Below are 26,764 nucleotides of genomic sequence, written 5' to 3'. Positions count from 1 at the left end.
ACTGCAGAATATGACAAAGTTCCACTTCTCATTTATGGCTTCATCTCTGCCTTATACCCACCCTAGGGTATACTCAAGATTCCTCTGTATCTGCTGCTTGAGCAAGCTACCAAAAGCTAGCTGACTACTGCATATTATTACACTCAATATTTATAAGTATATAACTAGCTTTCTATTGGCTAATTAATACTTACACATAGTAATTTCCCTTGGCAATTGGCATTTTGGTTAAAGAAATTTAGAACCAGTCACTTCAAACAGTTTAAAATATCTACTTCCTATTCAAGTTATACTCACTTGTATCTAAATTGTCAATACCATTTGCCAAATCTATACACTTGTTAGATATTAGCAGGGAATACTGACTCTCCAGTTACTTTTACTGATGCTACCTTTTCACTCATCCACTCAATGATAACATTTATTCAGCATCTACTATGATATAATACCATGCTAAATGTTAGACATCAAAATGAAAAACAACAGAAAGCTGGGTTCCTCAGAAACTCAACCATTTTAAGCAATGCTTGGGCTAGGAAAGTCCTTACAGGATTCAGAGGAATCAAATTTAGCAGTAGTCAGGTAAATTCACCCAAAGCAGTTCGAGCTAAGCTAAGACTCACAGCATCTCATAATCTATCTTAGAGATCTATTTATTCTTTGACTCCTGTGAGTAAAGTGAGGGCAGAGATAGTTTCTGCCTTGTCTAAAGTTTTTCCTCAGAATTTAGCTCGGTAACACATTCCAATCAACCATGTTATAAGCAGATCTTTTGAATGCTGTAAACAAATGACAGGTAGAATTTATAGAATACATACTGACTATACAGAGCTTATACTGAATATAAAAATAGTACACCAAAGTAGAGCGTGGTGACACATGCCTGTAATACACATACAGATTTTTCAGAATGAAAGGAAAGAAGGAAAGAAAGGAAAGTTTAAGAGGCAAACAGGTAAAAGATATTCTGATGGTTAATCTTGGTTGTCAACTGGACTACATCTGGAATTAACTAAAAACCCAAGCAGTTGAGCACATCTGTGAGGACTTCTCCTCACTGGATCATTTGAGGTAGGAAAACCCACCCTAAATCCAGATCTTCTGCAGTAAGAAGACCTGCCCTAAGTTTGGGCTACACCTTTTCATGGCAGTCTCTATAAAGGATATGAGAGAAAGATGCTTTTGCTTTTTGCCTGCTCACCCTTACTCTCATTGGCTAGCTCATCTACCCTGCTGTTGACACATTCTGTCATTGGTATTACAGCCTACTTCTTGGATTCAGGTGTAAGACCAGCTGACATCCAGCATCTTGTATCGAATAACTTGGATTCTTGGACTTCCCATTGGGAGAGTCACTGTTAAATGAGCTGGACAGGAGCCTGTAGGCCACTCTAATAAATCCACCTTATATAAACATTCCGTTCCTTTAGATAACCATGATTAACATAGAATAATATGAACAGGCATAGTGTACAAATGACAGAGATGATCATATGCTAAGACTCAACAATAAATGCATAGATGTGACAAATATTTCCATTTATAAACACTATACCAGCAAAAGCCTCTATAACAAACACCAAGAGTTGTTTAGAGTGGTAGACTAGTAGCTACTCATCAACAGTGTGTGGGGAGAAGAGAGAAAGACGATCAGTTGATAAAGTTGGGGATCTAGCTAGCTAGCTAGCTATCTTAGCAAAAAAAAAAAAAAAAAAAAAAAAAAAAAAAAAAAAAAAAAAAAAAAAAAAAACAAACAAACAAACAAAAAAAAAAAAACCAAACAAAAAAAAACAAAACAAAACAAAAACCTAAAGACCCAAAAACAAGAAAATGGATAAACTTTGGAAGTGTCACACAATCAAAGATTTCCAACAGTAGAAATAGTGAAAATGAACTGTGACCACATGACTAGTTTCACCAAGTAAACCTAAATCATAGGTAGCTTGGGGCAACATGAATTTTGAGAACATGTATAAAGGGATTTACAAAAGAAAAGTGTGGGGCAGTGGTTACCTCTAAGGTACAAAAAGGGACATGGGTGAAAAGAGGCAGGGGAGGGACTTAAACATACTAGAAATATGCTTTTGTATTTAGAGGCACATTTGTTTTTCTTTGAGATAGGGTCTCTCTATGTAGTCCTGGCTGTCCTGAAACTAACAGAGATCCACCTGTCTCTGCTGGTGGGATTAGAGGCTTTTGTACATCTGGCATAGTACCTACCCTCAGAGGCCAGAAGGTGCTAGATTGCCTGGAGCTGATTGGAGATTGCTTTTAGGGATTGTGGGGTGCTGGAAGTCTGTCTCTAAGTGCAGAATCTGCTCTTAACCACTGAGCTATCTCTGTAGTTTCAGCTTCCAGGCTTTTGACTTAAGTAAATGGTTACATCAGGGTAAAAATAGAGCAGCAACAGATCAAGTCTACAAGGGGAAAAGTGTAAAATGGATTTAGGACAAGGCAACAGTGAGAATACGCAGCACAGTAGGAGTTCCACAAATTCCTGTCCAGCGACCAGGTGACTGAGACCTGGAAAGGAGCTGCTCACTCAGGGAACACACGCTTGCTCATGACTCACTCACGTGCTCCTTTTGCAAATACAGACAAAGAAGACTGTGAGGTACTACAAAGAATTCCTAGGAGAATTTAGAAGACTGAGAAATAAATTAAGTTCACAGTAAAATCTAACTTGGGCCTGGCAGTGGTGGCACTTGGGAGGCAGAGGCCAGCCTGGCCTGCAGAGTGAGTTCCAGGACAACCAGGAACTACAGAGAGAAAGCAGGCTACACAGAGAAACCTTGTTTCAAAAAACCAATAAATGAACAACTCCACCAACAAGCAAACAAATAGAATCTAATGATGCAGCCCTGAGAGTATGGGTATTATGAATTTTTAGAAAGTAGGATTCACCAAAAAATTGTAGTTATTTTAGTCTCTGCAGCTCTGCCCATAATACAGAGCAAAGTATTGTTTCTCTTTTTCTTTCCTAGTTAGCTCTCAGAAATATTCCAGCTCAAATGTTGGAGAGATGACCCCAATGGTTGAGAGCACTAGCTGCTCTTCCAGAGGTTGCAATTCCATTCCCAGGACCACATAATGGCTCACTACCATCTGTAACTCCAGTTCCGTGGTATCTGCCACCCTCTTTGGGCCTCTACAGGTACTTCACACAGGTCTGCAGATAAAACACCCATTCACATAAACAAAACCAAGTAGCTCAGTGTGGCTTGAAATATTAGGGTTCCCATTTTAATACCAAGTGGAGGAACTGGATAACCTCAGAGTGGTGGAGACAGATGCTTCTAAGTTTGCTGGGTAAATCAGAAACATGGTTTTGTAATTTGGAGATTCTTTTCCACTTTGTACAGACTCTATATTGATTTCCTTTGATTTTAATAAATGATTAGAAGTCTCAAAATATCAGTTTCCAAACCAGCTATAGTAGTATCTTCCCTGTAATCCCAGAATGCAGCAGGCAGAGACAAAGGCTTTATGCAGTAGGCAGGGGTGGGGGCAAGGGCAGCAGGAGGTGTGTGGCAGATTTGAGGCCAGACTGGTCCTTATAGTGAGACTCATGTTAAAAGAAAAAAAAAAAAGTCAACCATTACAATAAATGACGTAAATGCATAAAGCAAAAGATAAAAGTAGGGGTCTGGAGAGATGTCTTAACAGTTAAGAGCACTTGCTGATCTTCCTAAGGACCCAAGTTCAGATCCTAGCATCCACAATAGGCAACTAACAACCTCCTGTACATCTATCTAGTTCTGGGATATCTGACTCTTTCTTCTGTCCTCAAGTATACCACCGCATATGGCATATATAATACACATACATACACATAAGTAAATAACAAAATTAAGACAAAAGTATTAGAGAAATTGTAAACAATTTGAAGATTTAACTATCTTGGAGTGGAGAAGGGCTTCCTAGTCATGAGACTAAAGACATGAGTCATACAGAAGAGGAATGTTACAGCCGAGCCTTTCAAAATTTAAATATTTGTAGAGCAAAGGCAAAAATGGAAAAGGCAGTAATAATCCATCTCAAAGTTCAAAGTAAAAAAAAAAAAAAAATACTGAAATATCTACCAGGTCTTGACAGTCCCAAATCAAAAGTGTTTCAAATAAAGAACTGTCAACTCACAGACATAAAATAATAACTAATAGCAGACATAAAAATAATAAATAAAATTCACTGAAATGTCGTTATATGACAGACAGTACAGTTGTAGTGGTTTGAGTAAGAATGGACTTTATAGGCTCATAGCTTTGAATGCTTGTTTACCAGGTAGTGGCAGTATTTGAAAAGATCAGGAGGGGTGGCTTTGTTGTAGTAAGGGTGGCCTTGTTGAAGAAAGTATGTCATTAGGGGCACATTTGGGGGTTTCAAAAGGTCAAGCCAGGCCACTCAGTGTCTGCTCTTCCTGCTGCCTGCATATCCAGATGTAGAACTCTCAGCTACTTCTCCAACATATCTGCCTGCATGCCACCATGCTCCCAACTATGATGACTAAATCCTCACACTGTAACCCATCCCTAATTTGCTTCCCTTTTTAAGAGTTGCCATGGTCTCTTCATGGCAATAGAACACTGTCTAAGACAGTTTTTCCACTCTAGAGGCATTCATGTGTCTAGGATGTGAGTTCGCTGCCTTTCGGGAGATAGTCCCTTCCCTTTTTCTTGAGTTTGCTCTGGCCTTGGAACTTGCTTTAGCTAATATAATGTGGCAGACTTGACAGTGTTCCATTAACACAAGTCATCTTAACATATGTCATCTCTCTCATGGAACCCTGCTGTATAAAAGATGATACCAGCACATGCCTGATGGTTAGGTGTACAAAGACCAGAAAAACTGCCCAACTACTGCAGAGGCCAGTTCACAATAATAAGCACTGTAGTTGGTAGGAAGTTAATTACAAAGTACTACTGCAGCAACAGGAACCTGTCTAGCCAGGTACCTTTCAAAGTGCCTTCTATTTCTCATCTCTGAATCTTAAGCATGAATACACTTTTCTCTGTCCCATCTCCTGCTCACAGCCTGATTTAACTCCACCCTAGTCTCAGCAGGTTCCTTTACTGTTTCAAGCACACCAAATATACCACCACTTCAGCCTTTTCTTTTTCCAGTGCTTAGAATGCTCAGCTTCTAGTAGTTCCACAGCACAATTCCCCATTTCTCTGATCAAATGTCACCTTCTGTCTGGGCCTTGCCTGTTCATTATCTACAACTTCATTCCTAGCAATACTGAATATCCCACTTTGTTGCTCTAAAAATAGCAAAACATGGTTTTCTTTTTAAAAATTTAATATGTTACATATTTTGGTTTTTTTCATTATATAACACAAATTCTTCCAATGTAAGATTTCTGTCTGTTCTGTTCACTGCTATGTCCTCAGACACAGAAGATTAAAAAATACACCCCTAAATTTTTGGTGACTGCAGATACTGTCTAGTCAGTGGCCCACTTACTGACAAGGAGACAGTCACAGGTCACCTTAGCCTAAGTGCTATAGGGACTGAGAAGGTACTGGTAAGGGACAGAGCCAGCACACAAACTCAGGCCTGCTGGATCCAGACTCCCAACACTAGACATGCCCTTTGCAACTCATAGGCATCCACGAGTGTCTGATGGTTGCTGTGAGCATGAGGCGTGTTTATATAATAATGTACATAATTTACTTTATGTTCCTCCTTCTGGAAATATTCTCTCTGCCAAAATTACTTACTCCATGATTAGAAACAGCACAAGTCCAGGAGGTGAGGGTGTATCTAATGTCCTTAGCAAAATGTGACCTTTAGAACAGCACTTAAGGCTGTAGGAAAGAACTCTGAAAACACGAGTTCAAGATATATAATTTTGCAAGTATGCAAAATATAAGGATGCAATATAAATTGTATAAGGAGCTTCACTGACCTAAAAGAACAAAAGCAACTGCACTATGAGCCAGTTTGTCAGAAAGATATTAAAGGAGATAAAGAGATTTGGGGAGTGATCACAGGGCAAGATCCCACCCAGCTAAGTTTATTGTTTGTGCTTACAAAGGCAGGCAGATTCCTGAGTTCAAGGTCAGCCTGGGTCAGATAGTTTAGACCCAGGCATGGCAGGAATGGTGAACTCAGAGCAGGTTCTCACCCACCTAGCTTATTGTCTGTACTTACAAAGACAGGCAGGTCTCTGAATCCATTGCTATGTTAATAAGAATGTACTGCTCTTTTTTCTAAGAATCAAGGGGCTAAGGTCATAAAATGCTGATTCATGGGATAATCAAAAGGGAACTGGGGGGTGTACAATTGAGTTGATATGCAAATAAAAGATTGGGGTTTGGTTTACAAGAACTGATTTGTCTGGAGATATCTGGAGAGGTGTCTTGAGCAGAACACGAGGCACACCCCACCTTATTCACTTTGAGTTGTTTCTTCCACTGTTCCTAAACACCCCTTCCTCAGAACCCCTCTCCAAGCCAAGGCTAGTCCTTGGCAACAGAGAATCAAGCTCAACTCCTCATGAATGGCAAGCACTTTACTTTCTAAGTCATCTCCCCAGCCTGTAAATGTTTTTTAGAAAAGACTATAATAAGGACCAAAGTCCTGAAATTTATGTATGCCCTTTGATTTACAAATCTTATTTCTAAGAGCTTACACTAAGGAGAAAGACTTATTAAGAACATTTAAGCTTGTCACGACAGTGTATAAATGTAATCCTAGCACTAGAGAAACAGTAGGATGCAAACAGGAGGATGCTAAATGCTAAGTTTCTGGCCATCCTAGGCTACAGAGCAAATTCAAGGCCATTGAATTACATAGTGAGGCCCCTGTCTGTCTATCTCTCTCCCTCTCTCTCCCTCCCCTTCTCCCATACCCCCCCCCACACACACACACATCAAGGATAGGACATGTATCAAAGTGGACATAGCACAGTGTTAAATACTAGCATGACAACAACTACAATCTACAATCCAATCTCTAGGTTCCTGGGCTGTTTACTAACAAGAAATAGAACCTATACTCCACTCCCATCAACCATCCTACCTGCCAAGCTGTCTGGGAACAACATATAGCTGCCCTGTCAATAGGAAAGAAAATATATAACTACCTCTGTCAAATAAAAGCCTGGTCCGGATATGCCTAAGTGCCAGAGTAAAGACAACTTTAATTGGGGACTTTCTTACAGTTTCAGAGGCTTGGTCCATTATTATCATAGTGGTAGCCAGGTATAGTGCTGAGAGCTATCCTGATCCAGAGAGGGGGAGTGAGTAGGAGAAAGGCTGACTGGCATGGACTTTTGAAACCTCAAAGCCCACCCCCAACAATATATTTCCTCCTACCAGGCCATACCTACTCCAGCAAGGCCACACCTCCTAATCCTTCTCAAATAGTGCCACTCCCTGATGAGTAAGCATTCTAATATGAGCCTATGGGCCATTCTTATTCAAACTACCATAGTGACTATTATCTACATCTTCAAGGGCCAGCAGAGTTGATATACTTATAGTAGATTACTAATACTAACCCCTTCTTTGAGGCAGGGTCTCACTCTGAGACCCAGGATAGCCTGGAACTCACAATTTTCCTCCCTCGGTCTATCACACACTGAGATAGCAGGCACATACCACCGTACCTGGCATATTACTAACTTCTAAGAAGGTAACTTTATGGCTTTTTCTATATTTCTTTGCATGCATGAATGAAGAGTCTGGATACAATATATAAGCAGTTCTCCACATTTAGAGGGCAAATAATAAGGTCACAGGTTTGTAGAGTGGACCCTGAGATCAGGTCAAGGAGAACATGAGGTGTAGAATCTTCCATAATACTGAAGCTTATAATACAATTTCTGCTTTATAGACCTTTGTGGTGATAGTAAAATCAATGGTGGATAAAACTGTTGCCATCTTTGCACTTAAAACTATCACTACCATCGGTAGACAAATTCAAGGCCCCACACTCATGCTGAAAAGAATCTCAGTTGCGGGTTAGGTTCTCTTGTACTAAGTACCGTTTATTAAGTCTCCACCCTTCACTGTGGACGTACGGCCAGGCACATGCACATCACTCCTGAACAATGATGTTTCACAGGAACTGATGGCGTAAATCACAACATTTATGAAAGTGAATGGCCTGTGAGCCAAAAACACCTTCTTTTCTCCATTTCTTTTCATGGAATACCCTTCAATTTAAAAAAACAAAAAACAAACGTTTTTGATACTGGGTTTTACAACATACCCTGGGCTGGCCTTCAATTCTTGATTCTATTGTCCCTGTCTCCAATGCTCAGATTACAGGAATGGGCTGTGCTATACCTGATTATAATACTATTTTTAATGACAAACAAATCAGAATTATTCTGCTTGTCCAGCCAGTGATAGTCTATGGGTTCAATTCCAGCATATCAAGAATTCACACTAGTAGGTGTGTGAGGCAAATCATGTTTGTTATTGCAGCAACTGGGAGGCTGAGACGTGAGGACCATGAATTCAAGGCCAGCATCACTGTATATAGCAAGACCCTGTCTCAAAAGTAAAACAAAACAAAGTAACAAGCAAACAAACAAACAAAACTATCCCTAGAAAAGTAATATTGAGACTGTCATTTCAAGGAAAAATATGAGGATGTATGTCACTAATAAAATCCCAGGTTTCAAATGAAAACTAGAAGTTTGGCGAGTCCTATCCACTGCAGTGAACACTTAAAGCCTTCTGATAAAAATGGATGATAACCCCGAGGAATGTAACATTTGATAGTATGTAATAAAATAGGTCAAATCAGAAAAACTCCATAACACAGCCACTAATTCCCAAAGGAACTGTGACTGGCATTTCAAAATTATGCAGAGTATCCTCTTAATTAAAAAAAAAAAAAAGATACACCAAGTGGATTTAATGTAGCAGCATAAGAAGAGTCCAGTGGTACATACTCCCAACTCCACCCTGCAACTCACCCTTTAAAAAACCACCATCTGTTTGGGTATGACATCAAATACCCACCATGCTTACCTAAGAAAGCTATTAAAGTATTCTCTTTCTACCTATATATGGATGTGAAATAAGATTTACCTTCTTAAACCAAAATAAAATGGAGAAATACCTTAAATGTAGAGGTGTATATAGTAATTAGGCTATTTTGTATTAAGCCACTCCAGCATCCACTGACAAGATAAATGGAAAAATATGCATATGTTTATTACTATTTGATAAACGTTAATCTTTTATGAATGTCCTAGTTTTAATTGTATATGGTTAACTATCAGTAGACATAATCGACAAAAACAAAATTAATGTTCCTAGGTTTTCAGCATTTTTTAAAAGGTAAAAGGGTCTCAATATTAAAAAGTTAAGAGAAGAGAGCTAGCTGCTTTATAATGGAAATTTATTCTCTCTTCTTGTTTTTCCATTAAGTGAAAAAAAGAACTTCATTTCTAGGTACAGCTTCATTTGACGGCTTTACCACTTCCAGCCTGGAGACCAGAAATCAACAAGCCCTGCTGAAATATAGTCACAGTCATAGGTGACCTCTGCAGAACCACTATTGTCCCCTGGTTGCACAAGGACTATGGAACACAAAGATCTACGCAGATGAGTGACAAAACACAATAGAAAACTAGGAAAAGCAGAAATGCTGACGGTTCAAATTAGTTTTGTGCACATCTACAAAAACCACAAAGTTCTTTTTTCCCTGTTGAACTTTCACATGAAATTTCAGTGTAAGGTAGACTTGGCAATGGGTGGTGGTGGCGGCTTTGTTCCTGAAAACCGGCATATCCGTGCAAAGAATTTAATTTTCTCACCATTTTACTACTGGTCTGTTGCGGAGGGGTGTGGTTAGAGCGCTAGGAAGCAATTCAAAGCCGCAGCCCAGGCTGCCCCAAACCGTGTCCAAGCAATTCTGGGATCAAGTCAGTTTGCCAGGTTAAGAGACCGAATGTTTTAAGGAAGGAGGGAGATAAAAAATGAAGTTTAAAAGCAAGGACGGAAATAAGTATCAAAACCAAGATGGTCTCGGGTGTATATTAAACGCCTGGACCGCTAACAAGTGCATGAGGTGCCTACGAAAATGCTTCATTTCTGGAGTCCACAGCTGCGGCACGTTCTATATCAAGTCTGCAGTTCTGAAGGGCGCGTCGGCCTATCCTTCGCTATTTATTCTGGGTTTGGTCTGTGAACTACCGTTCTCAAAGACTGCGGCTGAAGCAATCCCAAACAAAGGGGAAAGGATGGCCTCCTGAGGGAAGCGGGAAGGGAGAGGTGGCCCCAGGTTGCTACACCAGGTGTCCCAAGGGGGCCATCAAGCAGGCGGCAGAGGGAAAGGACAGTCCCAGGGGCACCACGGGTGGATGTAGTAGGGCTGCACCAGGCCCCACGGCATTCGCGGACAGACGACCCCACCCTGCCCACGGTCAAGGTTAGCCCGCCCACTAGAGTACCTGTGGAGGCCTCGCAGAGCCGAAAGGCACAGGGTGATCATGGGCAGGCCGGGAGGCCGGCAGCAGCAGGCGCGTGGTCCTCCGGCGTGTAGGTGCAGGAGGCGGGCGGAGGAGTCTGCGGGCCCGGAAGCCGAGAGTGGGCCAAGCTGGGGAGACCAGATCTCGAGACTGAGGCCGCTTTCCCTGCCAGCGCCCTCCCACGTGCTGCAGGCCCACACCACGCCTACGCCGTGGCCCCGCCTCTCGTCCCGCCCCGCATCCGGCTCCGTCCCCGTACCGGCCCCGCCCCGAGCCCCTAGCTCCGCCCCTCGCCCTACCCCGCCTCCACCCCACCCCTCCGTGCCCTGCTCCGCCCCTGGGGCGGATCCAGCAAGCCGGGTCTTCCGAGAGCCTTGCGAGCAGCCGGGTGGGCTGAGGGGGCGGCGGCAGCATTGGAACCGGGGAAGTTTGGGAGACGCGGCCCCCTCTGCGATCCTGAGCACCTCTCAAGCCCCGAGGACCGCGGGGGCCGGCGGACCCGCTTCCCGACGCCCCCGGGCCGGCAGCCGTCATCTCCCGTCCTCTTGGCTGGTAAGGGGCTTCTATCTGGAAAGGGTGCGTCTCCCGCAGCCCAGATGGAGGCCTGCACCGCGCACCCCCTGCACACACCGTCTGGGCTGAGGCAAAGCCGAGGTGCAAGCGGGGAGGAAACCATGGGAGTGGGAGGTGGATATGATTGGAGATGTAGGAGGGGAAGCTTGGAAGAGGTTGGACAGCTCCCCCACCCCCATTCTTTTTCCCTCTTCTGCCCCGGGTCCTTAGTCAGTATGTATAATAACCTCTCTGGCCTAGGGACTGAATTCGCCTTTAAAAGTACAAAGCTAATAAACATCCTAGCGGCGGGTACCACACCCTGGCTGTGAATTAGGGATCCCGGGGAGCAGATTGCTGATACGATTTAGTGGAAATAAGCCATTAATGCCACCTGGCCCTGTGCCACTGTTTGGATGCATAGTATTCCATGTGAATGAACGCGGCCAGGAGCTTCCAGCTTGTCCACGAGAGCACAGCTACTGCAGACGGGGTCATATCGGTTTGTACTATCTGTCAGGTTTTCTGACGGTGATTTCTGACCAGTGTGCTGATTAAATAGAAACGCCGGTTTTTAACAACACTCAATGGCTGAATAACCTTTCCACAGAGCCTTGTCGTCAGCAAGTAACTCTCAACCTACAAAAGTAGTGGAGTATAAATGATTAATACATTTAAAAAAAACAAAACAAAACAAAACACCTCTTGGAATAGAGGGAGATGCTCATTGTGGCTCACATTCTGAGTCAGCAGTACGAAATCTCCCTCAACTTAGAAGTGAGGCCTTGCAAGGGTGATTCTCCATATGTCTGCACTCCTATACTTTCTTGTATCTGTATCATATACATTGTTAAGGCACAGTGAGCTCTAGGCTCTGCTACACATGTTTTGAAAACCCGTCTATTTTACTGATGCAAGCTTTAACATGGTTTAATAGAGCTGGGTTTGAATGAACATGTGGAATACATTACTGTAACAACTTGTGCTTGCTTGACCCATTAAAGAGAGAAAAGTAGTCAAGATAATGAATATTTTTGCTTTTATTGCTTTTAACATAGTGAATGACCCTTGATATTTTCTTCTTTTTTAGTCAAGGAGATATTTAAGCTTCTAAAATGTCGTCTGTGAAGCCCCTAGTTTATGCAGTTATTCGTTTCTTGCGGGAACAAAGTCAGATGGATGCATACACTTCTGATGAACAAGAAAGTTTGGAAGGTAGGTACCTATTCTTTGTGTCATAATTGTAAAGAAATATTAAAATAGCTACAAAACCAAGCCTATGATTTTTTTTAATAACCAAATCAGAATATTTTTTGAGAGGCTTAACTAGATATGTTATTTCCATTTTCTGGGGCTTGTTTTAATTAATAAGAAATAGGACTATTTATTTACTGAAAAATTACTGTCAGAAGTATATAATTCATATTTTAGGGAAGTTTTTCGTCATGGGAATATTATTCCCATTGAACAGACTAGGAAATTAGATTATTTAAACAACAGAACAGTTACTATGTAACAAAGCTGATGTTTAAATTCAGATTTATACTTCAAAGATTTCCCCCCTTTTTCCTAATAGCAGATGATCTTATTCTGAACATATGAAAATACCTTAGTCATTGCAATAGCACCATGTTTAAAAGAAAGAAAAAAAAAAAAAAACTAAGTGATTATACCGTTACTGAGCTCTAGCAAACAGTACTTTGGTGAATGAGAGGATTTTGCCCTTGTTTTATGTGAGCTTTAAATCTCAGATTCAGTAATCTGTAAAGCTAAGCAGGACTGGAGGAGAACCATGTGTTTCTTTGACTTCATTGCTTCATGTTTATGCGTTATAAAATTTTAACTCAGCATAGCCACAAGAAGACAAAAGGATACAGACAGACAGGCTTGTGAAAGTTCAGTCAGCCTAGCTCACTTGTGGTCTGAAGACTTAATTATCACAATGAGAGCACACTGGGGAGAGCTTAATAAATAGCAGGACGATTGGAGTTTCCCATCTCCAAGCTGCCTCTCCTAGAGAGGGGACTCATCTGTTAATTCTGTCTACTTTGTTTTTAGCCATGCTTTACGTAGGTGTAAGTCAAAGTTGGGCATGTGTGCCTTTGGTGAAATGATGTCTTTCCAGGTGACAATGAGAGGAGCAGATGAGGCACAGGGGGAGGACATTGCAAATTAGCCTATTTAATATTAAGGTCTTTTGTCCTCCCTGACCATCAGACCCTGGGAAAGATAAAGGTAGTTTGGCTATCAAAGGGAAGTCTTGGTTGTAATTTCTCTGCAGCAGCAGAGAAAGGCAATCACATAATAAAAAGAAGATATTTTTCTTCTAATCTAAGGCAGTATGATGTTTTTATGAAGCAGAAAGAAAATCGAGAGTATTTTAAAAAACCAAGATGTTATGTCCTATTTTTAGAGTGGCACTCAGCCAAAAATATGTGTCTTCAGCTGTTTGTTATATATGGAGCCAGAAATGGTGCCAATTGTTTGTGACTGACCCCTATTTTTGACTCTGTGAGTCTAATTTAATTGAACATGAAATCACATGGAGGTGTCTGCCCACCTTTGAGACATTTAAAAAAGCCTTGGGAAAGGATCGGTTGTTCAAGCAGCAGCTTTCCCACTGTGTGGAGCTGTGTTTCACCAGCTTTGCTGTTTATTTCCTGAATTGTTGTCCTCTGTGACGACACTTCTGTTTGTTGTGGTTTCAGCATACCATCAGTCACTCTTGCAAGCATTACTTCAGTCCTAGTTCCTTTTAATCCTGACAAACGCCCAGAAAATTCTTGTCTTTCTCTTCTACTGGCCTCTTGGGCTTTTCTGCTCCTCTGATCTCAACCACTCGGTTATACAATAGATCAGTGTTTCTGAATTCAGGGGAGTTCTATAAAGTCTGGAGGCATGTTTGCGTGTCACCTGCTTTGTAGAGGCTGGTATTATGGCCTCTCATGGGTAGAAGCCATAGATGATGCTAAACTCTTGACAATGCACCAGACAGCTCTTGATAACAAGAAATTATCTGATCTAAAGTGTCAGGGTGATGAGATTTAGAAACCTTTTCCTAGACTGTATCATCCCAAATTGTATTCCACCGGCCATCTCTGTGCTCAGCATCTTTCTTCCTGGCTTCTACTGCCTGTGTTTCTAGCACACTTCCTCCAGGAGCATACCCCAACAATTCTTTGGCCAACCTCTTCAGTCTGCTGATCCCATACTTCTCCCTACCTCTTCCTTACTTGTCTTAAATTCTGTGGTGAATAGTAATGATATTTTCCTGTATTATCTCTCCTGTCTTGAAATAACTGAACCTTATTTAATTTTAACTCTCTACCCACTCAGTGTCTGTATCTGTTTGGCTGTAAATTGTTGGAGCAAAATGTACAAGTTTGACGACTGACTATATCGATTCATGACTGTGTGCCTCAAACAGACCTTTAATGCTGCTGGGTGATCAGAGTATTTGTTATTCATTCATTCATCCATTCATCCCTTTACTGTCCTACATGGCCATTTTAATATGTTCTTTCATCTTCTGAATCCCCAGACTTCATTTTCAGCCTTTACCCTTATATGCTTTCTTCACCGTGAAAGGAAGAAAGGAAGGAAGGATAAAAATACAGCATCTACCAGCTCTACCCACCGTACATTCCCTTGCTGTCAGCACCCACATGCTTTGCCTAGCTGCCTGCCTATTGCCATAGGTGAACTAGCTACATTCCCTTCTCAAAGAAATCTCTCTACTGGCACATCTTGTCCCACCCCCTCTCGCCATCCAGGCCTTCACTGCAGTTTCTTCTCCCTTTTGGCCTATGTCATCAAATTTTGACTCCACTGAATCATTTTCAACCAATCATAAATGTGCCACCAACTCCTCTTTCATAAAAAAAAAAAAAAAAAAAAAAAAAAAAAAAGGCAAAGAAAAGTGAATAGGGCTGGGGAGATGGCTCAGTGGTTAAGAGTACTTACTGTTGTTATAGAGGACCCAAGTCCTGATGAGTGGGAGATCTGATGCCCTCCTCTGGTCTCTGAGGGCACTGCATTCACAATTGGTATTTTTACACACAAACATACACAAATAAAAATAATTGGTGGGGGGGGGGGGGGTCTAGAGAGTTGGCTCAGTGTTTTAGCACACTGGCTGTTCTTCCAGAGGACCTGAGTTCAATTCCCAGCATCCACATGGTGGCTCACAACTGTGTTTAACTCTAGCTGCAGAGGATCCAATGTCTTCTGACCTCTGGAGGCACTGGGTGCACATGTACTGCACAGAGATACATATATACACACACATACACATAAAATACAATAAAAATATTTTAAAGTGGATATTCTTGTGGATATTTTGCTCAATCCCCCTTATTTGATTTTTGTCTCCCTTTGTAACAAAACTATTTGGAAGAGTTGTCTATACTTGTTATACAATTCTCTTATTTCTAAATGAAATAAAAAAAAATTAATCCTTTATCGCCATCCTTTCTGCTCTCCTTAAAGGTATTAGTGATTTCTGTTTCTAGTTAAACAGTTCTTATTCCTTATCTGACTTTTTTTTTTCTTTTTTTTTAAGGCAGGGTTTCTCCGTGTAGCTCTGGCTGTCCTGGAACTTGCTCTGTAGACCAGGCTGGTCTTACCTGCCTCTGTCTCCCAGTGCTGGTATGAAAGGCATACACATCATTGATGGCTCTCTATCCTGTTCTTAAGTATTTTTCTTCTAGAAAACCTCCAAATCCCTTGCTTGTCTTCTCATCCCATCTCTCATTCTTTCTCTCCATGGCTAAATCTCTCTTTTTTTCCTGACTTATCACGCTCAGAGTCGACCCATTGGGTTGTCTGTCTGTCTGTCTGTCTGTCTGTTTTTGCCATTATCCACAGTCATTTCTTTGCTGAGGATTTTTAGCTTATTTGCCTCACCCCAAATTTCTACGATGATAGTTCTCAGCACAGTACCACCAGTGAAGCCCTTTCTTCTGAGCCCAGACTTCTATATCCAGCTGCCAACCACACAGCTCTGCTTGCATGTCTATTACGCTTCTCAAAATTAACACTGCCAAAACTGAACTTGCAGGCTTCCCACCTAAAGTCTGTTCTACCCACAACTCCCTGTCTTAGAGAGAGCAGCTCCAGGGTTTCTGAGCTTAGGCCAAAAACTTGGGCATCATTCCAGGGTCTTGTTATTCTCATACTCTAGATCTAACTGTTAATAAATCTTGTTGTCTGTGCCTTCAAGAGTTAGCCTGTGTTTCTTTCTCAAGGTCTCGTTGTGTATCTCTGTCTGGAACTCTCTATATGGACTAGGTTGGCTTTTGACTCATAGACATCTGCCTGATTCTGCATCTTCAGTGTTGGAAATAAAGGTGTGCACCACCACACCAGGTCTAAAAGCTTCCACTTTCAAAGCGCATCTCGAGTCGGAGGTTGGGGAATATAGTTCAGTCACAGAATGCTTGCCTGGTGTGCCCTGGTGTGGTCGAGTCCCCAGCACTGCAAGAAAAGCAAACAAACAAAACTATAAAATGTGTTTTTGAGTCTAACCACCTTTTACCACTTCCACTGGTATCTCCCCTGGTTGAAACTGTTTGTTGCTTGTTCTACTGTGATAACTCCTAACTGGTCTTTCTTCACTTGTTCTGGCTCCTTGGACTATCCACATTCAAACCTCTCTCAAGGCTATGGCAGATTCTGTTCTTCTTATGCAGCATCTTGCCAGGACTCCTTGTGTTACTTAGTCATTGTATAAAGAATCTATATAATCTGGACATATTGTCCCCCTACTGTTTTTCATTTAGTTTCAGCCAAATTAGCTTCCTTACTGGGAAGGCACCAGATCCTTGCACCTAAAGGCTTTTGCACTGGCTGTTTCCTTAGCCTGGAATAGCCTCTCCTCGTCTCTACCTGCTGCAGTGATAACACTTCCTCCAAGTCATTGTCAGATTTCTTTCTCAAGGAGGCCTGCCCTGGACTCTTAAGTTAAATCTGCAGTCGACCTTCCTGCTCAGCTCCTGCCCTCCCTATCCTCCTGGCCCCTGTTTCTTATGGTTCTCTTCTCAATCCTTTCTCCAAGAGGTTAAGCTCCTGTTCACTGGTATAGCAACTATCTAGAAAGGGATCCTACACGTGATAGAATATATATATATGTTGGATTGGATTCCATAACCCTGGCCTTGTGCGGGGGAATGATAGCTTGCACATGGGCACAGGCGTGGATTTTCGTTGGGCGGTTGTGGTTCCCGCTTGTCTTCTGCCCCAGTCGGCTGGGACAGCAACTCTGGGTAGCAGAAGTGCGCTCGTAATTTTTGTCTGAGTTCCCTCCACGCGGCACCAGGCAGGTGCTGTGGGGCTTGCACCTGGGCATGAAAGAATCTCAGTCTGAAGCTCTGCTGGGGCACAGGGCTCTTGAGTTGGGGATCCCCGGGCCAAGAGGCTGCAGGGACTGACTTGTCTCAAGCTCTTGGGCTCCCAGGTGCCATTGGATGCTGCAGAAGAGTTGAGACTGGGGACATGCAGGCTAGACCAGCCGCAGCCAAGAGGGGCGAGAGGGATTGTCACTCAGCTATCTTGGTTGAATCGGGCTGGAATGCAGAGAAGTCCTCCAGGTGAGAGATTAAGCAGCTTGGCGTTAAAGGCCTTCTCTGTGTTTCCCCACAGTGGGCCCTAAAGACACGAGGAAGTCCGTGGTTTTTACAGGCTTTTACAGGTTTTAATGTCATGGTGGATGGTAGATGGATCTGGCAGCACCCCCACTTAGGTCAGGGTGGACCTGACTTAAATAGGGAGGGAGGAGGGAGGAGGGTCTGGGGAAGATTGCTTAATTAGCCAAGCCCTCTGGCTTTCAGGTATCTCATTAGTATATAAACCTCTTGAGGCTGAGGCCTGTAGTCACGCCCTCTACCTGTGCTGGGTGATGCAAACCTCTCTTAGAGAGGGGCGGTATTGCTCTATGTGACTGAAATCGTGGATCAATGGCTCAATGGCGTCGGGAGCCTGGGGCCTGGGGGCGTGGCCGAACACGCCCAGATGAGGTCCTGGTTTTCGAGGCCTATGCCACACCAGAAACCAGGCTATCCTTTCACGGACCCACAGCCTTGTACTTAGTTGGTCTGTATCTTGGTTTCTAAGTCTACTGGGAAGACTACATCAACCCCTCCCCATAGAACGTTTATGAAGTGAATCCATCCTGTTTCTTTAGCTTAGAAGTTCTAGGGTCTTTTTTGTTTGTTTGTTTGTTTGTTTGTTAATGACTTGTTTCTGTTCTCTTGATCTCTCTTTGCATTTGTGAACTTATGTTTGGGTTTGGCTGTGTATGTTTTGACAGGCAGGAGAAATGCTCTCTACCCCTATCTGATCATTTTACATATCCTTGTCTGGTTTTTGACTGCAGACAAAGAAGCCATCAGATCTCATTTGTTGACTATCCACTACTTGCCAGGCTATGGTACAGTCAAAGACAAATAAGATAATAGACCCTGTCCTGAAGGAGATGGCCTAACATGAGACATATGCATGCAGACCATCTGACATACAGTTATCTTTTCAGTAATAGAATGAACCCTATAAATTACAAAGAATGACAGTCTGGTCCAGCAGGGAGAGTGCAAAAGTAAACAAATACATGTGCATTTTGTATTATTGTATTTTTGTATGTTTTTGTATTATTATAAGTAAGTGCCATAGCAAGGAGAGGACAGTTACCTGCAGTCCAATATTTTAAATGCAGCTTCATCAGTTTGGGAGAAATAGAAAAGGAGAAGACCACATTTTAATAGTTTTAGCTACTGAGGAGGCCAAAATACCAAAACACAGAAAGGAACAGAAGGAAGTATAGGGAAACAGATTATTCTCTCCCTAAAAGATACTTTTACTTCTTATTGCTGAGAACTTGGTGATTTATTCAGGCCTGAAAGTAGTAGTATTTATTTTATGACAGGGATACTTTTCTCAAGACTACAATTAATATATAATGTATCTTTTAAAAGTCTCTTAGAACATACATGAATCTATTCAGTAGTGTTGGGAGGGCAGTGGTAGGGCTGCTTCTTGTCTGGGCTCCTCAGTTGAGTGGGAGTCCACCCAGTTTCCTGCTTCTCTCTCTAGGCTGTTCTCAACATTCCTACCGGTCATTTAGTTCTAAACACAGACAGTTATTTTCTTTCACTAAATCCTTGAAAGTCCTCCATTTTCCAGTAGCACAGAGTCCCACTCTTTAAAAATGTCATTGAAGCTGCCTTGTGATCTGCTGGCTTTGATTCTTACATAATCTCCATTCGTGTCTTTGCATCAGTCTGTACCTTGCACCCTTGCTGTACCAACCAGTTATTTTGTCCTCCACCAAAAATAGATGAGGCAACTGTCATCACTTAGCATGCTATAAATTTTGCTTTATAATATGGACAGTGATTTGTTTTTCCTGTTATTTTTATTGCTGTCTCTCTAGCACCTTGGAACAGAACTTTACCCATACTAGGCACACAGTAAATTTGCATATGTGAATGAATATTTTAAAACAGACCTATTTTCATGATTCTATGCCTAGATTAATATTTAGTGGCTGCTTCAAGCCAAATATTAAGTTTCTCTTACTAATCTTCATCAAGTTGAAATTTTTTTCACATATAAAAGATGGTTTGTTTAATGCATTGGTAGTTAATTAGGTATTAGTATTGGAATGTAAGATGTTAGTGATGTTCTCTTCTTCCTGGTAACCTTCAACAAGAAGATAATGTACTGTGTATCTTCAGAAATTATATTCTAGCTAACACTTTTTAGATAGAGGTAAGAGATTACTGTCTTTCTCATCTATAAACAGCAATCTTTTTTTAACAGCAAACCAAAGTTTATTTATGAAATACACCAATGTGTTGTGAAACATACAGTACAAATATTTGTTGCATCTATTTTTCCCTAGTTAAAACTAGACTGCTCTCTCTCCAAGGCTGTGTGCATCTCTGTGTCCTCTCCATTCTGTCTGATTTTCAATCATATTTAAACTCTCTTCCTCTTTTCTTTTTGCAACCAACCAGTTGGCCAGCAAATCTTGTAACCACTTTAGAAATTAAACAGAAATCTTTATGCAGCTGGACCAATTAGTTTTCCTTGTGTTCTTCGACCACAAACACTAATTTACCATAGATTACATTTCTATAAGGAAAACCAGAAGGCACCTTTGTAAAGTTGCTAATCCTTGCTGCCATTGTTTTATTTCTAGTCGCAATCCAGTGTTTGGAGACGGTTTTTAAGATCAGTCCAGAAGATACACATCTGGCAGCTTCACAGCCTTTGACAGAAATGTTCACAAACTCCGTCTGTAAGGTCTGTAGCCATTTTTTTCCTCATTAGTATCTGATGCAAGTATGACACAATTTTATCTTGGGTTCTTACTAGTTGAAGAGCTAGGTCTACAAATAGCTTGGGTGGAAGAGAAATAGATGTTATGGATATTATTTAGGAACTAAAATATACCTCACTTAATGTGCTTTAGATGGTCATATTAGCAGCTGTTCTTACATCCTCACCTTGCCTACTTTGAAGTCCTTTATAGTTTATTTTTAAATTTTCAAGATCTATGGGGCTGGAGAGACTGCTCAGCAGTTAACAGCACATGCTTGTTCAGGAGCCCCTGGGGTTGTGTTCCCAGTGCCTGATTTGGGTGCTGTTGTTTTATGCTGTGGTTGAGCTTTGCATAACGAATGGTTTGGGAATGATGCTGTTACAGGAAGTGTTAGCTCAGCTTCAGGTGGGTGCTGCTGACTGGACATTTAGCAGGACTCTCTGCCCTCTGTTTCTGGAGCTTGTTGGGAAGAGACTCTTAGATAAGTGCTTGTAATGAAGATGGACTTTGGCAGTTTTAGACTCAGAGGAGATGAACTCATATGATAAGATGTAGGGAGTTACACAACTCTGCTCTCCCTTTTATCTTTGTGCTTTGATTAAGATGAACTCCTTGTCTTTATCATTGTGTCGAGCGAGCTTGTGGCTTCCTGAGACACCCTGCTTCAGTCACCAAATAAGACCATGTCATGTTCCCAAGGGCTGACAGCACTTGGAATTTGCTTGCTCCTTAGCTAGTGTCTCCAGTGACTTAGAACTGAAGGTATCACAGGTGATGGCCATTGTTACTGTCTTCCAGGAACCTCCAGTTGACTTTTACACTCTATTTGACCAAAACTCTGTTGCTGTAGCTCTCCTGTTGAACTTGAGTGTGAGAGGTTTGCTGTAGACTATTTTACAATGTAAATGGGTTGAGGCTGACTCCCTGTTACTTCTTCAGGGTGTTAATTGTGGTAGCATCATTTCTGAGAACCCAGGTCTACCTCTGTGTGGGTCTGTGGGCTGTGCTTTTCCTCCTCATGTTAACTCTACAGCAGAGAAAGTCTAAGGTGTGTCTGAGGCAGCCTTGACGTCATTAGGATAAGTTTGTCTCATCAAATGCACTTGAATGTGGTATTGACTCTAATTTTAGAATTCTGCTTGTTTCTTTCTGCCCCCGTATTTTGGTTTATACATATGCAAAATGGACTGGTTCCCTTTATTTAAAGTATGTAACACTTGCCAACACATGTATGCTGCTCAAGCTTAGTAAGTATGAGGAATTATTCTTCAGTGTAAAACTGTGAATTAAAATTAAGGAGTTGGAAAAGAAAATAAATTATAATCAAATTTTCAGTATGCCAATTTTTTTCTGACCCCAAAGATTTATTTTTTGAAATTAATAAATGGTGTGGGTTTGCTGGAAGCTGTGAAGTGGATGAAAGATGGAGAGCAGGTTCTACAGAGCAGTAGGGACCGTTTCTTGACCACAGTCGAGCACTGACAGAGCGTGAGCATTCCTCTCTGTTTCTGTGTCTTAATACCTTGTGCTCCAAAGGGAAGGTTTTCTGCCGTTCTTTGTCAGTAAGTTTACGCTTGTGAGTATTTGCTTCTCATTAGCAAAGCACATATCCATGTTCCACTTATCACTTTCCTCGAAACTTTAGTTCAGATGAAGGATTACTGTGTATTTTAAATGCAGTACGTTGGGACAAAAGCTGCAAGTTACTCTGGGTTTTTTTTTTTTTTTTTTTTTTTTTTTTTTCAGTATTGTTGATTTAACTTCAGAGTGAAGTTAAAAACAATATGATTTTTACAAGGTCTTCCATAAATGGAGAGATACAGATGTTCCCAGTGCACTCAGAGCAGGAATGTTGAGTTTACTTTAGAGGCACTTTTGGTTTGAAACTTGTGCCTAGGAGTTTTGAGGATGGTAGTAGGTGCTGGTACAAAATTTCATGCTGTTGTTCATCTTACCTATTATTTTCTATATGATTATTGTTTAAAATGCTAGACAGTACAAAACGATGTAAGGAAGAGACTAAAAGTTTTATTTCCAAATATTACTACTGTTAACGTTTAAAATACACCTTCTCAGCCTTAGTGTGTGAATCAGTGTGTATGTGTATGTGTGTATATATGTGTGTGTATGTATGTGTGTATGTGTGTGTATGTATGTGTATGTATGTGTGTGTGCATGTGTGCATAGGTTCTTGTGTGCCTTTAGGTGATCACATTATGGATCTTTTTATTGATAAACAGTATAGGTCTTTTTATTGATAAACAGTATCAAGATACATGTCTTAGGATAATAAATACACTGCTCTAGAAGTTTCTACTTCTGATCTTGCTCTTTGTACATTAATTCCACATTTGGAATCCCATGGAGTGGGATTTCTGGCTATGGGCAAAGAAAAGAAAGCTGGATCTGTAATTCCAGCCCCAAGGCAGGAGGATCACAAGTGTGATGCTTGCCTGGGCTATCAAGTAGGTTCAGAGGTGGCCTAGGTGTCCTAGTGGGAAAGACCCTGCCTTGAGGTAAAGTGAAAAGCACAAAGCCATCACTGGGTGCTCCAGCACAAACCATCACTGGGTGCTCCAGCACAAACCATCACTGGGTGCTCCAGCACAAACCATCACTGGGTACTATAAGCACCGTCCAGCATTTCTGAGGTCCTAGGTTGAATGTCCAGCACTAGAAAAAAAAAGTTGGTTCTTAGACACATGCTATTATCCAAAAAAGTTCAACAAATTATATTTCAAAGAACATGAGATAGCTGTATTCCATTTCTTTTTAGCACTTGTTCAGGTGTTACATTTAGTGAGATAGAATTACAGATGAGTTACTAAAATGTGTGCAGTTTATTACTATTTATAGATATGCCTTTTCATGTAGCTAAAAGGAAGCACATTTTGATTCCATTTCAGAATGACATACGGCCACTTTCAAACTCGGTGCCTGAAGATGTGGGAAAGGCTGATCAGCTGAAGGATGAAGGTAAATAGCACCTGCGGAGGCTACTTTCTGCAGCTCTGGAGATGACAGCTCTAAGCTGGCAGTATGATGGTTTGTGCTGTCAGGACTGCACTGTCCTCATCCCTGGTGACACACACAGAGTGCCTTGTCAATACCAAGGCCATGAAGACTAGCCAATATTTAGTAAGCCTCACTGAATAAATACCTATGGGCTCTTTACTTTGAACTGCATTTGCTATTTGACTCAAGTCTCCTTTATTTTTAACCAAAAAGGAATAATTTTAGTGTTATTTTAACTTTCATATAAAATTAATGTTTTTAAAAGGATTTTGAAGTTTATTAATGCATGCATATGGCATCTGTCCTGTTTATTGCCTAGTACATTTCATTACATCCTTATTCTTCAGTCTTGTTATTTTAGGATTATATTATCAAGTAGATTAGTCTCTGTTTTCAATTTTGTTTCCTCTAAAAATGATATTATCAGAGTGCCTTGAAATCTTAATAATAATTTACACGTAAAATAAAAGCAACACCCAATACCCATTGCACCTGAGCTGTATTTCCCAGAGCGTTTATATTTCAGCCATCTAGATGCAAATTGTTTATGCAGGCTTTCTCATTGGAGCAGCTTCCTTGGACATTTTTCTCCCACTCGGGCTTTGCATCGTGTGGACACTTTGGTGATGCTGTATGGTCTCTAGTGCCTTGTATTGCAGCAGCTGGCACAGTTCCAGTAGAAGTGTTCAGTAAAAGGCAAATAGAAATGTTATTTTTGTCCAGTATCCTACTTGCTCTGCATGGTAGCCTTGGGAAATGGTAATCCCCGTGGAGTTTTTTGTTTGGTTTTGTTTTGACATAATGAGTGTGGGTTAGAGGGAGGGGCAGCATGAAATTCCTTGAACACAACAGCTGGGAAGACTGGGTCACTCCTGCTTTCACTTTTAACAAAAGCTCTTGGTCTTTGTTTCACTGAGACGTGTCATATGTCAGATATGCTATGGGCAAAGTCTAAATGATGACCCTTCTGTCTAGATTTTGTTACTTGTGTGCAAACAAATGGTCATGGTAGGTTGTCAAGTGTTGGATCATTCCAGGCTAGAGGTGTTAATCAAGGCCACTTGACAGCTAGGACCCTCCTGGATCATGGCTTTCAGACATTTCGTGTGCTTCCAGCTGCTAGCTGCCGTCTTGTGATGGGGCTGTGAGAGAGGACGGAGAGAGTTTTGTAGGAGAATAGCACGTACTATTATTTCTGTGTTATATCCATAGATTTCATTTGTATCCTGGATTTGCATATTGACTGTCTTATAGACCGAAGCTTTCTAATCATTAATTTATGTTACAGTACTTGCATATATTTGTAACACACTATACACACACACACACACACACACACACAAAACACAACACACACACACAAAAAACACTAGTACCTACACATTTAAGGTGGTTCATAGGAAAGACCCAATAAAGTTTTAATGCTGTTGATGGTAAAATGCTACCCAAAAGCACAGGGTCCCACAGCAGCAGCAGCAGCAGCAGCAACAACAACAACAACCGAAACAACAACAACAACCACCACCACCACAACAACTACCACAACAACAACCACCACAACAATAAATTGATCTTTTACTATGTACAGTCATTGACTTATAACATCCACAGATCTTATGGCCAAATCAATTATTAACCATTTTACCCACTAGCAGTTACTTGAATTCTCACGTACAGCCACTTTGGCTTACCCTGGAAGCTTAACCACCTGCCTTTCTTTTACTCTTCCAGCCCCTGCTCTCTGCAGGCTTGTCCCCAAACTTTCCTATTAAGCAGCGAACAAACAAAACTTGGCCGTGAACAGGAAACCAAGGAATCGCAAAGGCTCTGAGACATGAGTCCTTCATCCCAGTCTCAGATGTAGTGTTCCCAGTTGTATCTAGTGGTTCTAACCAGCACACTGGATGCTGCAGCCCTCCGTGTGATGCAGTAGCAGACGAATCCCCCCTTTCACTCCATTAAATCACTGCCAGCTGTATGTGCAGTTGGTCTTCCTGAAAATCAGTACTCAGTAGGCTAGTATGGCACCTGAAATCCTATCTCTCTAGAAATTAATCTCCTGCAATCCCCTTAAAAAGCTTCTACATCCTCTAAAAAGGATGTTATTTGCCAAAGACATATTAGCATAGTCGGTTTGGCCAGCTTATGTCTAGCAGCCTTCTTAGCATGGCTGCCCAGAGGTGTGTGTGTTGAAGGGAAGAGGGGAAGGTGGGGTCCAGCCCCAGGTGATAGCTAGGGGAAGGGGAGGAATACGGTCAGCTCTAAATGGAAAAGAGTGAGGAAGTGTACAGGGAGAGACTACATATCTATGACGTAGTCACAGCGCCTGCCTTCACTCCCAACTGCTGAATTTTATGTTATGCAAATATTAATTCCCATGACTCCATATTGTTGAAGTGATTCAAACACCAGGAAACTAAGAGCAGCATCTCCGTGGTATAAGATAAAATTGACCCCAGTTCAAGTTTGTGATTGAAAAACACCATGTGCGACCTTCATGTTATTGTAGTTTCTATGGTTGCACGGCACGGGTCAGACTTTACACTTTCTCATGCTCTGTGCTTACAGTGCCTGTCCCCAATCTGATTGCAGGCAATAACCACATGAAAGAAGAAAATTATGCTGCCGCAGTGGACTGCTACACACAGGCAATAGAACTGGATCCCAACAATGCAGTTTATTATTGCAACAGGTAAAGTGGCCCCGTGTCAGTCTGTTCGTCCTGAAATGCTCGGATTCATGGCTCTGAAAGGCAGATGTCAAATGTGTTTGTTGAGAAAACTTTCAAAGTACAGAAAAATAATCTGAAGGAGAGAGAGGGGAAAACAAAGAATAAAACCATAGGCTTTTTTTCAGAGGCCACCAATCTTCTTTTTTTTAAGTTTTATTTTTTTACATATTCACTTTACTTTTCATATCCCACCCACTACCCATCCCTTGCCCTATTCCAGGCACCCCCTCCCACAATCCTTCCTCTGTTCCCATCCCCTTCTCCTCTGAGTAGGTGGCCCTCCTAGTTATTCCCCCATCCTGGCACTTCAAGTCTCTGCAAGGCTAGGTGCTTCCTCTCCCACTGAGGCCAGACAAGGCAGCCCAGCTGGAAGAACATATCCCACGTATAGGCAACAGCTTTTGGGATAGCCCCTGTTTCAGTTGTTCAGGACCCACATGAAGACCAAACTGCACATCTGCTACATATGTGTGGGGAGAGGCCACCAGTCTTTTTGTTTTGTAAGAGTACAGTCAATTTTAGGTTCAACTTTGTTCACTGAGCATGCAATAATCATGCGTCTTCCTTCCTTCCTTCCGTCCTTCCTTCCTTCCTTCCTTCCTTCCTTCCTTCCTTCCTTCCTTCCTTCTTTCCTTCCTTCCTTCTTTCCTTCCTTTTATTTTCCTTCCTTCCTTCCTTTCTTTCTTTCCCCCCTCTTTTGGAGTTGAGGTCTCAT

At 41.6% G+C, this 26,764-nt stretch overlaps 2 protein-coding genes across 4 annotated transcripts in view; one reads left to right on the top strand and one right to left on the bottom strand.

Annotated features, from left to right (window-relative positions):
* The window catches only part of Nln (neurolysin), a 92,326-nt gene extending 81,668 nt beyond the window's left edge, over positions 1-10,658 (bottom strand). The window contains exon 1 of one of the 2 annotated variants that reach the window (XM_034523464.2): positions 10,415-10,658. In XM_034523464.2, the coding sequence (XP_034379355.1) occupies positions 10,415-10,455 (41 nt within the window). In that variant the 5' untranslated portion in view covers positions 10,456-10,658. The remainder of the gene's footprint in view (positions 1-10,414) is intronic. The other variant, XM_034523465.2, reaches the window with a different exon arrangement.
* A 107-nt stretch (positions 10,659-10,765) lies between these two features.
* The window catches only part of Sgtb (small glutamine rich tetratricopeptide repeat co-chaperone beta), a 35,502-nt gene continuing 19,503 nt past the window's right edge, over positions 10,766-26,764 (top strand). The window contains exons 1-5 of one of the 2 annotated variants that reach the window (XM_034523204.2): positions 10,766-10,984; positions 12,075-12,199; positions 20,181-20,284; positions 23,210-23,279; positions 25,911-26,010. In XM_034523204.2, the coding sequence (XP_034379095.1) occupies positions 12,100-12,199; positions 20,181-20,284; positions 23,210-23,279; positions 25,911-26,010 (374 nt within the window). In that variant the 5' untranslated portion in view covers positions 10,766-10,984; positions 12,075-12,099. Of the gene's footprint in view, positions 10,985-11,067; positions 11,087-12,074; positions 12,200-20,180; positions 20,285-23,209; positions 23,280-25,910; positions 26,011-26,764 lie in introns of those variants that run through there. The other variant, XM_076916242.1, reaches the window with a different exon arrangement.

The sequence above is a fragment of the Arvicanthis niloticus genome, chromosome 19 (assembly GCF_011762505.2).
Source record: "Arvicanthis niloticus isolate mArvNil1 chromosome 19, mArvNil1.pat.X, whole genome shotgun sequence".
In the NCBI taxonomy this organism is placed as follows: domain Eukaryota; kingdom Metazoa; phylum Chordata; class Mammalia; order Rodentia; family Muridae; genus Arvicanthis; species Arvicanthis niloticus.
This window is presented reverse-complemented; position numbering and strand designations above follow the sequence as displayed.